This window comes from Galleria mellonella, unplaced genomic scaffold (genome assembly GCF_026898425.1).
Source record: "Galleria mellonella isolate WM207_F2 unplaced genomic scaffold, CSIRO_AGI_GalMel_v1 utg789, whole genome shotgun sequence".
NCBI classification, from domain to species: Eukaryota; Metazoa; Arthropoda; class Insecta; order Lepidoptera; family Pyralidae; genus Galleria; species Galleria mellonella.
In genome coordinates, this window is record NW_026442155.1 from 144,415 (window position 1) to 160,233 (window position 15,819).

Genomic DNA, 15,819 nt, shown 5'->3' on the forward strand with positions numbered 1-15,819 from the left:
TAATGGAATGGTAACCCCACCCACGCTATCGGTATACACCGGCGGGGCACCAGTGAAGGATGATAGATTAGGATGAAGTAGGTCAGTTAGCCCATCGTGACGAATACAACAAGAATTGTTCACGATGTTTTCCAGGGGGAACCACGTGGAGGTCGACTTAATAAGGCATATTGCTAGCAATGGAGCTGTCAGACTCCATTGCTAAGAATCCTTTCCCCCCTTGCCTTTTATATTATTTTTAGACTTTTATAATTACTTTTAACAATATAGTCTACTTATCTGTTGTTTGTATAGCCAGCGGCCGAGCGTGGGGCCAGAATACCGTGACACAGGGTATCCTAGTACGGATTCTGTCCACTACCAATGACAGTCTGTATATATTCGATTGTTTTTTATATAGTCCACAATTATTACATTAACCAGGCGTTTATTATCAAGTACCACCAGAGGGAGACTTTGTACAAAAGTCGATTGCTTGGGTACCTCTGTCCCATTCGTGTTTCTACCGTGAAGCAGTTGTGTTTGCATGGCTGTGTTTCAGTTTGAAGGGTGGGATATGGCGTGAATTTACAGGGTACAGGGGAATAACACCTGAGTCCTCAGGAATGGCAACGCATGGGGGGTATCATGGGCGAAACAGTATACTCTGTAATGTCCATGGTACTGCTCATGTTTATAGGCGACGGTTACCACTTTCCATCAGGTGGGCCGTCAGCTTGTTTGCCATTCTAAGTTGTATAAAAAAAAAAGTATAAATTCGGCTTTTTCTTTTCTTACACAGACTTTTTCACTATATTACAGACTTGAAAAATTATGGTAAAATGACTGAAAACCATTCATTTATGTTTATAATGTATATATATAATGTAAATAGGTTATCCATAAGAGATTGCCCCAACGATAAGACCTTTTGTACCTTTATGTATATATTTTAATCAGTACTCCATGCTACTGTATTTCACTTGAATTGTTTATATGTCATTATTTATCTTTCATTCTGGTGCAATAAAGAGTTAAATAAATAATGTTATAATTATATTTAATTATAACATGGGTTTGGCCACTTAGAGAGGATGGATGAAAGAAAAATTGCGAAAAAGATTTATCGAGCACGAATGAATGGAGAAGTCGGCGGGGGGCCGCCCTAGACGGACGTATGTCGACCAAATAGGCGACGTGCTGAAGAAGGGCCAAATTAAACTACCCGTAACCGGCGAGCGTCTATAAATCTTGGATTATAAACGTACTTATAATAATACTATGCCTTTGGTATTAATAGATTGGTAAAAACGAAAGAGGTCTGTTTGAATTAAAGCATTTGGTTTAATTCAAACAGACCCGAGAGACTACAGCATGGGGTTCTTCAAAAGGGGGGTAAAGAGGTTTCTTCAGGGTCGGCAACGCGCGCGTAATACCTCTGGTATTGCAGGCGTTCATGGGCTACGGTAACCGCTTACCATCTGGTGGGCCGTATGCTTGTTTGCCACCTGTGGTATAAAAAAAAAAAAAATTTGGCGTTCTATTATTTTTATTTACCCCAATGGGAGATAGGCGTAACAAATATTTCATGTTTAATATTTCTTCTTTGTTTTTTTTTTTTTTTTTTTTTTGCTTTAGTATTTATATATTTAATAATCATCACGTTTGATCTTTATCGTTGTTTATTTGTATGTAGGTTTATTTATATATGTATACTAGCTGACTCAGCAAACGTTGTTTTACCATATACATTATTTCTAAAACTATACATGAAAATATATCGTACTACAATTATTATATTCGATTGCCATCTTGCAACCCTATTGCGGTATATAAAAAATCACGATTAAACAGCAGGGGTTGATCGTATAAGCGTAAAAATTTGAATTTGTATGTAATTTTCAATGCTAAATCATAATAAAATAAAAATAAAAAAAATTGACAAAATTGTCAAAAAAAAAATATTTAGGAGTGGGTGACCCTTATCATTGAGGGGTACGAAAAATAGATGTTGGCCTATTCTCAGACCTACCCAATATGCACACCAAATTTCATAAAAATCGGTAAAGCCGTTTCGGAGGTGTTTGGTAACAAACACCGCGACACGAGAATTTTATATATGTATATTTATATTTGTATGTACGTATTTTTATTACATATTTGTATATTTATGTAATATTTGTTTAATGTATTCATGTATATATATATATATATATATATATATATATATATATATATATATATATATATATATATATATATATATATATATATATATATATATTTAATAAAATAAAAAAATTACAACACATACAATGGAGAACTACTATATATATATATATATATATATATATATATATATATATATATATATATATATATATATATATAATCATAATGTGCAGTAGTTCTCTATTATATGGCTGTGTTTCGCTTTGAAGGGTGGGATATGGTGTGAATTTACAGAGTACAGAGGAATAACACATGAGTTCTCAGGAATGGCAACGCATAGGGGGTATCATGGGCGAAACAGTATACTCTGTTATGTCTATGGTACTGCTCATGTCTATAAGCGACGATTACCACTTTCCATCAGGTGGGCCGTCAGCTTGTTTGCCATTCTAAGTTGAATAAAAAAAACTAACTATATACCCTATCAGGTCGACCTCCACGCGGTTCCCCCTGGAAATTATCATCAATCATTCCATATTCACTTATTTAAAAAAAAAAACAAATCGGACAGGCCAAGAGCACGGACTATACAGCCTATTCATAAACCATAAAGTATATAAATCGCTCCAATATTATTTTTACAGAGAAAAGAACAAAAGTTCAAATAAAAAAAAGTCTGACTTTCTTAATTTCATTTAAAGTTTCCAAGTCGATGAGTGCAGAGATAGGATGGGGAATAAAAGGAGGCCGATCAAACGAAGAAAGAAATGCCAAACCAATCGGAGTTTGGAACTAAACGTATTGTTCTTTGTACATAAATCTAATTAACAAACGGTCCGTATGTTGATTTTGTAACAACTTTTTTTTTAATTTCTTTATCTAAACCTTAATGCACAGTGAAATTTTATGTACATTTGGCGGATTTAACACTGGACGGTGTTCTCTAGCAGTCGGCTATTGTCAACTTAGACTTAAAATAATATATTTTACTAATACAAAATAAACTGATAAGCAAATATCCAAAATAAATGTACATACGTTTTTTTTTTATATTGTATATGTATTTATGAATATTTACGAATACCTAAGTCTCACAAGACATAATTATTACATAGTGTCATGTAAATCCCACACCAAATACTGTTTGTGGACATAACATAATTGATAGAGACACTTACTTTTTCGCATATACTTACATTACACATAGAAAACACACAAGGCAATACAAACAAACATACTGATGAATATTAATGATTTTATTGTACGGGAATCGAACCAGTAACCATTAATCGAGCAAAGTGAAATGCATCGTCTAATGTAAACAGTATTATAGGAGTACATAATTAAAATCTCTTCAATTCGACGTACTTTAAAGAGCTAGTACCCAGGGCCGTGAAAACGATTTAAAAAAAGAATCTCCCTACATTTTTTCTTTCGTCGGTTAGAAACGCGCCTTATTTTAATGAAATTACCTTAGTCGACCTCCCTCCTTCTCACAAGCCGTAAAGATTCACAATCTCTTATCTATCCACACGGAATAATCAACAAATAACACTTCACACAATTTACTGCCTCACATAAGCGTCCAATAAAAACAGGGGCTGTCCCCCCCCCCCCCCCCCCCCCCCCCCCCTCCAGAGTCGATAAACCGTCCCGCGGGTTTATGACCTTATTTGCCCGTTTTCCTTCACTCACTAGTGCTGTCTAACAAAGTTAGATATCGATTATTAATCGATTGTAAAGTATATAAATAATTAATCGACTATAAGTAACTACGATACTATCAATTAATCATAACTACTCCTCTCCATCCAAAGATTGCCTGGAAGAGATCGCTTTTAGCGATAGATTTACAGGGTACAAAGGAATAACACCTGATTCCTCAGGAATGGCAACGCATGGGTGGTATCATGGGTGAAACAGTACACTCTGTCATGTCCATGATACTGCTCATGTCTATAGGCGACGGTTACCACTTTCAATCAGGTGGGCCGTCAGCATGTTTGCCATTCTAAGTTGTATAAAAAAAAAAGATATGGCCACCCATTGTTTTCTCAGTGTGAACATTTCTTATAATTGTTTGTATTTATAATAAGTTTACTACTGTAATCTTTTGGAGGAAACAATAAAGAGTATCTATATATCTATCTAATGCATGTATTATTGGACAATACAGTTTTGAACTAAGTATCTATATAATCGATACTATAAATTACCCCGTTAGATAGTAAACAATTAGTTAAAATACACGTAAAATTTCCAATCGATACTTTCTATTAAATATCGAACTATCGATAGGTCGAATCGATTTATATTATTCCGAGTGAACATTATCGACTGATAATCGATTACTGGACAACACTACTACTATTCACTCGTGTACTATTTTGAATTGTATTACATTTTGTTCAATTTAGACATTCAGCGTGGGAGGGAGGGGATTGATAGTGACTATTTATTACTTAAACTGTAATTCAGCCACGTAACTTTGTAAATACGAGCCATGTAACTAGCTTTTACACGTGACTTCGTCCGCGTGCCGGCGGTAAGAAACGATCCTCCTGTCCCTTCAACTGGTAGTCGAGATACGGCAGCCTGAGCCGAGGTTCGAACCGCCTCGCGGTGCCCTCCATCTAAAATCTCGTATCCGGGAGAAGGTAGGTTGTTATTAATGCAGACTACCAGTCCTATTGCTAGCAATATGCCCTGTCAGGTCGACCTCCACGTGGTCACCCTGGAAACCATCGTGCTGAATTCCAAGTGTATTCATCACGATGACATAACTGACCTGCGTTTTCATTCTATCCTGTCATCCCTCACTAGTCAGGAGGCAAGGCTGCTTCATTAGCCCTTCTGCGGGTTTGGAGTGCCGCTTACCCTCGCCCTATTATCTCCGGTGAAACTGAAAAGGTCATCTACGGTCAACAGAATTAGAGTATTATTTTTAAAAGTTGTGTCAATTTTTAATTCAAATACAAGCATAACTGTATAAATACTAAATTGTGCGCTGTGACGCAAAGCGCCGTACGCCCCCTGAAGAAGGCTTTCGGATGAAGTCGGAACAATTGCCGAAAATTAGAAACAAAATAAGTTCGTAACTCACACTCGTTCGTAACACACAGTTCGTCACACTGCACAGACAATCACCAAAAATATTGCTCTTTTTATTTTATATTTATTTTTTTTAATTATTATTTTCACGTACCCTCAAATGGGTTAAAGCTGAAAATCAGTGTTTTGTTCCTTGAACAATGTTACACGCTGAGCTTCGACCTTTTTGTGTTGCTGCGGATCACACATAATAACACAATCTTATAAATCTTATGTTGTTTATGTATTATCTATTCTTATGTACATGTTGTGTGTGATTAGTAACAAACAAATAAACGATATATCTATCTATCTATCTAAAATTTTCGTTTTGCAAGTATATAGGGAGGAGAACTCTGAGGAATTGTTCGGATTGATACCTGCTGCTGATTTTCACCACCGTCCAACCCGCCACAAACTAAAGTTCCATCCCAACCATCTGAATGAGTGGCGGCCCTCTACCTTGAGTTTTTCAAGGCACTTTCTTCCTCGCACAACCGCTCTTTAGAATCAATTTCCAGCAGCAGTATTTCCGAACCGATACGACATCATAACCTTTAAGAAAAGAGCATATTCTTTTTTAAAAGACCGGAAGCACACTTGCAATGTCTTTTTTTTTTATACCACTTAAGTAGCAATCAAGCATACGGCCCACCTGATGGTAAGTGGTTACCGTAGCCTATGAACGCCTAGATATAGTAAATTTTAATGAGAAGTGATATAAAAGGTAAAGCAATTTTTCCAGATAATTGTGGATTTCAGATAACTTATGGGTAGAGGATATATATATATATATAAGCAGCATTAGAATAGATCGAAAAATTCGTCCTCCTTCTCCATCCCATATGTCCTATATGTGTGTGTGTATACCAAATTTTATAATTGGAGCTAGCATCGTTGATTCGTGCAAGTTAGTGCGGCTCTACGTATTTGTTTCTAAAAAAATAGAAATGTCTACTAAAAGTACCGAAGTTGCTATTCGCGAGTTAACTAAAACAGTGCTTTCACTACAGAGTAAAGTTTTATCACTCGAGAAAGTTATTATTGACCAATACAAGCTAATTAAAAATCTAATCGGTGATGAAAAAGTTTCGTCGAAATCTATTATTAGTGATGGTGAGGGTAGCTCGACATCGGAGACTGGGCTACGACCAATCCGTGAAGCTCGTATTCGTGCGTCATCAGCAATTGCAGGTGCTACAAAAAAGGCAACAATGCGAAACAATACGGATCGGGCAACGACGTCAACAGGTGGACCTCCTACTCCGTGTGCCCCATCGACGCCCGATAATAACCACGAAGCTATAGTTACGTTGACGAGTGACACTGGGGCTGAGGCAACGGACAGCGCGCGAGAATGGATCGAGATAAAACGACCGCGTACTCGACGCTCGCTCGTCAACGTTACTCGTGGTACGGCCATCCCTACTGACAATAATATTACTTTGTCGGCTGCACAGCGGAAGTCATATTTACATTTATATTATGTGAAAATCGGCACTACAGTTGAACAGGTTAATGAATATCTCCGAACCATTTGCCCGGGAGATAACTGTTCTGCCGAAGCGCTGAAGTCGCGAGGAGATTATGCGTCATTTAAGTTATCTGTGCCTACAAAACATCTAGATAAGTACCTAGCATCTGAAAATTGGATAGAGGATGTCTACATCAGACCTTGGCGTAGTGGATTTCGCAAGAAAATCGATGATACCGCCCAAGTATAAACACCACAAAATTGTTTATCAAAATGTTAGAGGACTACGTTCTAAATTACATACTTGTAAGTTATCAATACTCAGTGAACCAGCTGACATATATGCGTTAACGGAAACATTTTTAATTAGTAGTATATTTGATGCGGAAGTGTTCCCCGACGGTTATACCATAGTACGCCGAGACCGTCCAAATAATGCCGGTTGGGGTGGAGTGCTATTAGCAGTACGTTCGCATTACAAAGTCCAACAAATATTAAACATTAGTGGGTACACGGAGCAGATTGAAATAGTGATGGCACTTGTCACATTGAAATCTAAAACAATTGTATTCAGTGTTGTTTATATACCGCCTAACTCGAATGATGAAAAATACTTAAATACGTTTTTAGTTTTAGAGAATGTAATCGCAAAATATTCAAATTTGGATGTCGTCATACTGGGCGACTTTAACTTAAATTCCTGTAGCCAAAATGTTATTCTACAATATAGTTATTTGCTTGCTTTTTGTAAATTGAATCAATATAATGTAACAAAAAATAAATATGGTAACATTCTAGATTTAGTGTTAAGCAATCTGAGCAGTGAATATGTACAAATGTATGAGGATGTGAAACCGCTAGTGCCGGCAGATGCACATCATCCACCACTCGGCATCTACCTCGCGATGCCGCGTTCGCGGCACGCGGGTCCGCGCGCTTGTACCTTTCGGTCGCATGAATCAGTCACTGAGTGGAATTTTAAAAAAGCGAACTTACATTCACTATATGAATCGATAGCTTCGGCAAGGTGGAATCAGATATTCACTTGTGACGATGTTGATGTAGCATTGAATTATTTTTATGATATATTTCACTCGTGTTGTTTAGAATCTAATGTCCCTATTAAAAATTTTTGCAGTAATTATAAATATCAATATCCGAGATGGTATACGAAAGAAATTATAGAAAATATAAAAAATAAGTATTATCACTTAAAAAGTATAAAAAATATAGTAAAGAATTCAATAGAGAAATGTTTAAATTTTATCGTCAGCGTACAAAAGAATTAATTAGGATAGCTTATCAAAATTTCATCACGCGAACTGAGGTTAATATAAAGAATGATCCGAAAAGTTTCTGGGAGTTTATACGAAATCAACGTTCTAATAGAAGGGGCCAAGACCTATACGATCATGATGGGGAAGTGGTAACTGGGATAGATGCTGCAAATGCATTTGCAAAACATTTTAAATCGAGTTTTTTAGACGATAAACCTGTCTTATCTGGCAATCTGGCTGAAAGCAAGGCAAGGTGTTCCCAACTCTCTGCTCGCGTCGCTATAGAGAATATAACGCTAACCGACCTGCAGCGAGCAGTAAAACGATTGAGGGTGGGGACATGCATTGGGCCTGACGGTATACCGTCATTTATTATTAAAGATTGCATAAGAGTTTTAGAGGAAGCGCTCCTACATATAATGAACTTGGCTATCACAACAAGTACCTATCCGCAGCTATGGAAAGTGTCCAGGGTTATACCTATACCCAAGGATGGTTCTAAATCCCAAATTTCAAATCATAGGCCAATTGCTGTACTTCCAGCTTTAGGAAAATTATTTGAATCCATTTTAAACAGACTTATTTCGGTGCAAGTCCAGCCTCAATTGACAGACTGTCAGCATGGATTCAGACCTGGTAGGTCGACTACTACTAATCTAATAAACTTTGTTGATTATACAGTTACTGAAATGGATCATAATAGACAAGTAGACGTGACATATTTTGACTTCAAAAAAGCATTTGATCGCGTTCACAATGATATTTTATTAAAAAAGTTCTCAGAGATAGGATTTACACCTAAACTTTTAAAATTATTTATTAGTTATTTTTCCGATCGCTCGCAATACGTCCAATTACATGGTTATCGATCTGAATCCTATGTTACCGACTCCGGAGTAAGCCAGGGTAGTACCCTGGGTCCATTGCAGTTCCTAATTATGATCAATGACTTGCCAGATGTTGTTAACACTGCTCAGTGTCTCATGTTTGCTGACGATGTGAAGCTATTCATGGCTATCGGAACCATGGAAGACTGTGTAACTCTACAGCGAGATATTGACAACGTTGTGGCATGGGCTGGACATAATAACTTGGAATTTAATATTTCAAAGTGTAAATCGGTCACATTCACGCGGTCTCGTGTTCCCCATTCTTATGTCTACAATATATCTGGTACGCCGCTTGAACGTGTGTCACAAATACGCGATTTAGGCCTTACGCTGGACACTGCTTTAACTTTTAATAATCATATAACCATCGTTTGTAGTCGTGCATATAAATCGTTAGGTTTTGTGATAAGACAGTCGGCACAACTTCAAGATAAAGGTGCAATATTATTATTATATTATTCATTTGTACGAAGCATTTTAGAATTCAATTCAATTATTTGGAACCCTCATGAAACAAAATACAAGATAATGATAGAAAGAGTTCAGAGGAAATTTGCACGTGTTCTATATAGTAAACTTTACGGCTACTATCCTTATTTGTACCCATCACTGTTCGTATCCGGTATGGTAGGTCTAGACACGCTCGAGGTAAGGCGAAAGTGCAATTTGATGATGCACTATTATCAGTTGCTCAACGGCGGAATAGACAATCCTGCAACTCTTAGCCGTTGTTCTTTGTACGCACCCCAACGCTGCATGCGATTGCGTGCTTGTAGACTACTATCGGCACCGCCGGTTCCTACCTGTACTGCTCAGTTTGCTCCCACGTATCAGGCTATTTCTCTGCTCAATTCTCTGATTGCTCAGCAGCCAGATATTGACATATTTAATTACAAAAGAAGTATATTTTTAAAATGTTGTACAAAATTTGTAAGTTTGTGAAATAAAACTTTGGCTCACTACACGTTTTGGGAAACTGTAAGTGTAGTGAGAAATTTTCAAATAAATAAATAAATAAATAAATAAATAATGATTGGTAAAACCGTTAAGGCGATAACAAACAAACAAACTCACTTTCACATCTATAATATTAGTGATTTGAAATAAATTATTAGTGATTTGAAATAAATAGTGATTTATTTAGCAGTTGATTCGTTTTCGCGGCATTCCCAAACTATGTCTGTGGACACGTGACGAACTTTTCCATTACTCGAAACGAATGCATGAATAGGTATAACAAAGTAGAACAGTCCTTGGGGAAAACGAGATATCACGTTCGCCGTCTCATTTCCGCGAAACGTGAAGTGGAGAAGTTTGTATGTTATTTTAACCGATTTCAAAAAAAGTGGCGGGTTTTCAATTTAGTGCTGTTTTTTATTGGAAAGGACACAGAGGAATAACACCTGAATCCTCATGAATGGCAACACATGGGGGGTATCATGGGCAAAATAGTACACTCTGTTATGTGCATGGTACTGCTTATGTCTCTAGACGACGGTTACCACTTTCCATCAGGTGGGCCGTCAGCTTATTTGCCATTCTAAGTTGCATAAAATATATATATGTATATCCTCTATCCACAAGTTATCTGAAATCCACAATTATCTGAAGAAATTGCTTTACCTTTTATATCACTTCTCATTAAAATTTACTATATCTATTATTTTTTATAAATGGTGCAATTAAGTTTAAATAAATATTTATATATTGGCATAATATATATCTCATGCCTTTTAACTTCCAAATTACCAAAATGGCGACTGAAAGTCGACATATCAAATTAGAATATCCCTAGAAGTCGCCTCCCCCTCACATTACAACCCACCAACTTTTCACATTACGCTTTGTGCCTATAAAACAAACTTGCGTGATTTACGAACCAATATTGTTAGTGGGTACCTACCTACTCGGAGCTACCCACGCAATTGTATAAATGTTTCGCTGTCACAACAGAAAACTCTGTTATGTACCTATCGTTTATAACAATATAGTTAATACAATTTAATATTGTGTGTTAATAGTTCCATGCATTAATAGTTCCATGCATTAATAGTTCCATGCATTAATAGTTCCTTGCATTAATAGTTCCATGCATTAATAGTTCCATGCATTAATAGTTCCATGCATTAATAGTTCCATGCATTAATAGTTCCATGCATTAATAGTTCCATGCATTAATAGTTCCATGCATTAATAGTTCTATGCATTAATAGTTCCATGCATTAATAGTACCATATGTTAATTTCTGCTTATTGTTATCTCGTTTTTTGTTCTTATGTAATTAAGTTTAGGTATATAATTAAGTATTTATTTTGTTTGTGTACATAATTGTTAAACATTATAATTTGTATCATTCTGTGAAAGGAACAATCAAAAAGTTTTCATTCATTCGTTCAATAATTAATAGTTCCATGTATTAATAATTTCCATTTGAGATATAGTATAGTTTTTATCCCAGTAAGTGATCTATAGTGGGCAAACGTTTGCCCTGCCCACTAGTGAATAATATTATATGTAATAAGATTGTTTTCCAAAAAAAAAGTCGACCAGAGTTCTGAAGTAATAAACATAAAATAATTTGAGGTTGTGTTTGTGCTGAAAAACAGCACTGTAGCGCCTCAAACGCTGAAGCAACATGCTGAGCGCGGACCTTTTTCACGGAACATTGCGACACACACACACACACTCGCACGACTACACACTTACACTTATTATTATTTATTAGTTTTTGTTTATTTTTGTTTTTTGTTGAAAAAACAAAAATATTTTGTCATACTTAGTTTTTTTTCATTTATTCTACTATGTGAGTTGCACGATTCTATGAATAAATTTATTAATAATTTCTTTCTTTCCACAATTTTCATTTAAAAACTAAACTACTGTACCGATTTTTATAAAATTTCTACTGAACAAATCTGCAAGTATAGGCTTTCAGATAAAAAAAGAATTTTCCAAATCGGTTTAGAACTGACGGAGTTATAAGGTAACGAATATAAAAAAAAATTTAAACCGAATTGCTAACCTCCACTTTGAAGTCGGTTAAAAATCGATTCAAATTAAAAAAAGACGACGCGTAACATTCACGAAGAGTTGATAGCCCCTTATGGAAGGCGGTTGTGAATATTGTACGTAGGTAGTTAATTCCCGGCCAAACTCCAAGTAATCTGATAACGGCAGTCACCATTTCTAGAGACCGAAGCTGACTCCCGATTATTCCGGGACGGTAACTTTACCCGGGCGGCCGGATCCCGCGCGGGATTACCGGGAAGTTGGCTCGTAAAAATCTCATCTTATTACTACGCCCCTGTTACAATTTACGATGGTCGATATTATAATCATAAGTTCCACCATTTATACAGGGATGAAGTGAATAATTATACGTATATATATATATATGTATATATATATATATATATATATATATATATATATATATATATATATATATATATATATATATATATATATATATATATATATATATATATATGAATGAATGAATGAATGAGTATACTTTATTTGCATTATACAATATAGGAAATAAACAAGACAATTTACAGACATAACGATACAATTGTATAAGTACAGTAAGGCGGTCTTATTGCTGAGAGCAATCTTTTCAAGACAACCTTAAGGTAATGGACTAATTGTTGTACAAGTAGGTATCATAGTGCTTTATAATTAAAAAAAGCATCTTTTGCAGATTAAAAAAAAAAAAAAAATATATATATATATATATATATATATATATATATAATCCAATTATCCGCATATGCAGAAAGTATAACAATGTATACAAGGAGCTTGATATTTTCCAACAATCCTTGCAATGTTACATTAAGGCTGCCTATTTGTTACTTTAAATTTGTAGCCGTCATTCTTTTAATGTATATAATATCGAATGATATGCAGAGCAGTTGTTGGAGTGCAAATTTAATGCTGTTTCATGTAATATTTATTTTATTAATGTATTATGTGATTTGTAATCTTTCGCTTTGCTGTAAATAAATATATTTTTTTACCTATGTTCCTTTGGGGAAAAATAATTGACATTTTTTAAATTATTTTCCAGGGGGGAGTGCTGACACCTTAAAAAAAAGCATAAACACACTCTCAGACATAACTTTATAAAGCTTCGCTCAGATCATGGTATGGACACCAGAGAATTCAGGCCTTTTTTTATGGGTGAAAATGGAATAGCAACCCCGCCCGCGCTATCGGTATACACTGGCGAGGCACCAGTGAGGGATGTTAGGTGAGGATGAAGACAGTTGGCCCATAGTGTCCAATTGAACAAGAATTAACCACTATGGTTTCTAGGGGGAACCGCGTGGAGGTCGACCTAATAGGGTGTATTGCTAGCAATAGGGCTCTTATATCTCATTACTAACAATACCTTTCCCCCGAGAATAAAGGGCTGGGTGCGGCCTACCAGTCTTCCCTTTAAACGTGTCTATAGGAAATCTATTCAGTTTAACTGTTAGAACCAGTTAGAACAAGGGGGAAAGGGATTCTCGGTAATACGGACTAAAGTCCCATTGCTAGCAATATACCCTGGCAAGTCGGCCTCCACGTGGTCCCCCCTAGAAACCATCGTATTGAATCCCAGGTGTATTTATCACAACGAGCTAATTGATCTGCCTTTTCATTCTCACCTATCATCCTTCACTGGTACCCTGCCAGCGTATACCGTTTTAATGGGTGATAATGGAATGGTAACCTCACCCGGGCTATCGGTATACACCGGCGGGACACCAGTGAAGGATGATAGGTGAGGATGAAGCGGGTCAGTTAGCCCATCGTGACGAATTGTTCACGATGGTTTTCAGGGGGAACCGCGTGGAGGTCGATCTAATAGGGCATATTGCTAGCAATGGGGCTGTCAAACTCCATTGCTAACTATCCCTTTCCACCCTAGCGTATACCGTTAGCGCAGGTTACCGTTACCATTCCATTATCATCGATTAAAAAAAATAATAAGATTTACAGTGGCGAGTACCACTCAAGGGTGGCAGAACATGTCAAAATTACATAATTAAAGATTATTTCCAGGAAAGTAAACTTGAAAAAACAGTCTGAACACAAAAAAAAAGTTGTCAATTTTGGCCACACCCTGTACATTTACATAGAAATTATTAAACCACTTTATAACGTCTTTTTAGGACTTTATTTTATGACTGTGTTGTATGAAGTTTATAGCCTTCTTCTTTAGTACCTTCGTATTAATGCGAAGTTTTACCAGAGGGAGACTTTGTACAAAAGTCTATTGCTTGGGCACCTCTGTCCCATTCGTGTTTCAACCGTGAAGCAGTTGTGTTTGCATGGCTGTGTTTCGGTTTGAAGGGTGGGATATGGCGTGAATTTACTGGGTACAGAGGAATAACACCTGAGTCCTCAGGAATGGCAACGCATGAGGGGTATCATGGGCGAAACAGTATACTCTGTTATGTCCATGGTACTGCTCATGTGTATAGGCGACGTTTACCACTTTCCATCAGGTGGGCCAGCTTGTTTGCCATTCTAATTGTATAAAAAATTTAAAAAATAAATTTTTGTTAATCATTTTATCTATTCGTATATATATGTGGTGTATAATTAGGTGGATAATGTTATTTCGGGAATTTTTATAAAATAAAACTACCTATTATTCGATTCCCTCGTTACGGAGACATCTTTTGTTTTTTTTTTTTTAATGTAGTGTTTTGTAATTTTTTTTTTATAATATTAATGCAAAGGAATTGTATCTATCTGTCAGATCGAAAATTAAACGAAATCTCGTAAATAACTGGCTGTTCCGAGCACGTCTCAGCATGTTACGAGTAAGTACGTACTCTGGTGAAGGCAGAATAATTCCGCAGAAGGCGCCGCGCCAGACCCACAGTTCATACGAGAGAAGTGTTTCGGCAACAATATTACATATTCGTGAAAATTATAAACACGAATGGAATATATTTTGTATTTCGTTTTTACGGAGTATAGAAAAGTAATCTTGGAGGAAAATTTAACAATTTTCAAGCAAAAGAAGGTTTTTCATACGTTCGCACTTTGTGTGGCCGCAATACGCGATTATTTTGCCAAATCGCTTTATGTAATTATAAATATTTTTTTTAATACAACTTAGAATGGCAAACAAGCTGACGGCCCACCTGATGGAAAGTGGTAACCGTCGCCTATAGACATGAGCAGTACCATGGACATAACAGAGTATACTGTTTCGCCCATGATACCCCCATGCGTTGCCATTCCTGAGGACTCAGGTGTTATTCCTCTGTACTCAGTGAATTAACACAGTCATGCAAACACATCTGCTTCACGGTTGAAACACGAATGGGACAGAGGCACCCAAGCAATCGACTTTTGTGCAGTCTTGCTTGTTGCTAAGCAGAACTTTACTAATGTAATAAAATTTGTAAAGTCTATTTTTTTTTCTCGTCAAACACAATCCATAATTAATGTCAATTTTTGACCCACATCGATTAAAGTTACATTTTACAGTGTTGCTAGATTTATTAATGTGTGTGCCAAGCAGTTTCGGCTGTACTCGTATGTTGACAGGTCGAAGCCAATTTCTTTAAAAAAAATCTTTTTTTTTATATTACAGAAGCGAACAATCCTACAACCGGACAGTGCAGTCGGTGTCAGGAGTCGGAGCCCTGTCCGTGCCGTGGTCCGCGACGGAAGCCAGGCTAGCGTTGCCAGCCGCCCTCAGCGTGGCCGGCATACCCGCTCTCGTCATCACAGACGGCGCTGGCAAGGTGCTAACGTCGAATGGTCGGCAGCACTTGACGACAGATCCGTTGGGATATGTAAGTCTTCTATTCTATGTATCTTCTCTTCTTTTTCGTTACATATATAATGATTTGTAACTTATGTAAACATTTATTTAAATTTCTGTTTTGCACTACTACTCCCCCTGGAAGAATTCTCTTTTAGAGAT

The 15,819-nt window shown here is 36.5% G+C and overlaps 1 protein-coding gene across 2 annotated transcripts in view; it reads left to right on the forward strand.

Annotated features, from left to right (window-relative positions):
• LOC116413350 (nucleoredoxin-like) overlaps positions 1-15,819 on the forward strand; it is a 67,538-nt gene that overhangs the window by 48,669 nt on the left and 3,050 nt on the right. For both annotated transcript variants that reach the window (XM_052901728.1, XM_052901729.1), the window contains one exon: positions 15,484-15,688. In XM_052901728.1, coding sequence (XP_052757688.1) covers positions 15,484-15,688 — 205 coding nt within the window. The remainder of the gene's footprint in view (positions 1-15,483; positions 15,689-15,819) is intronic.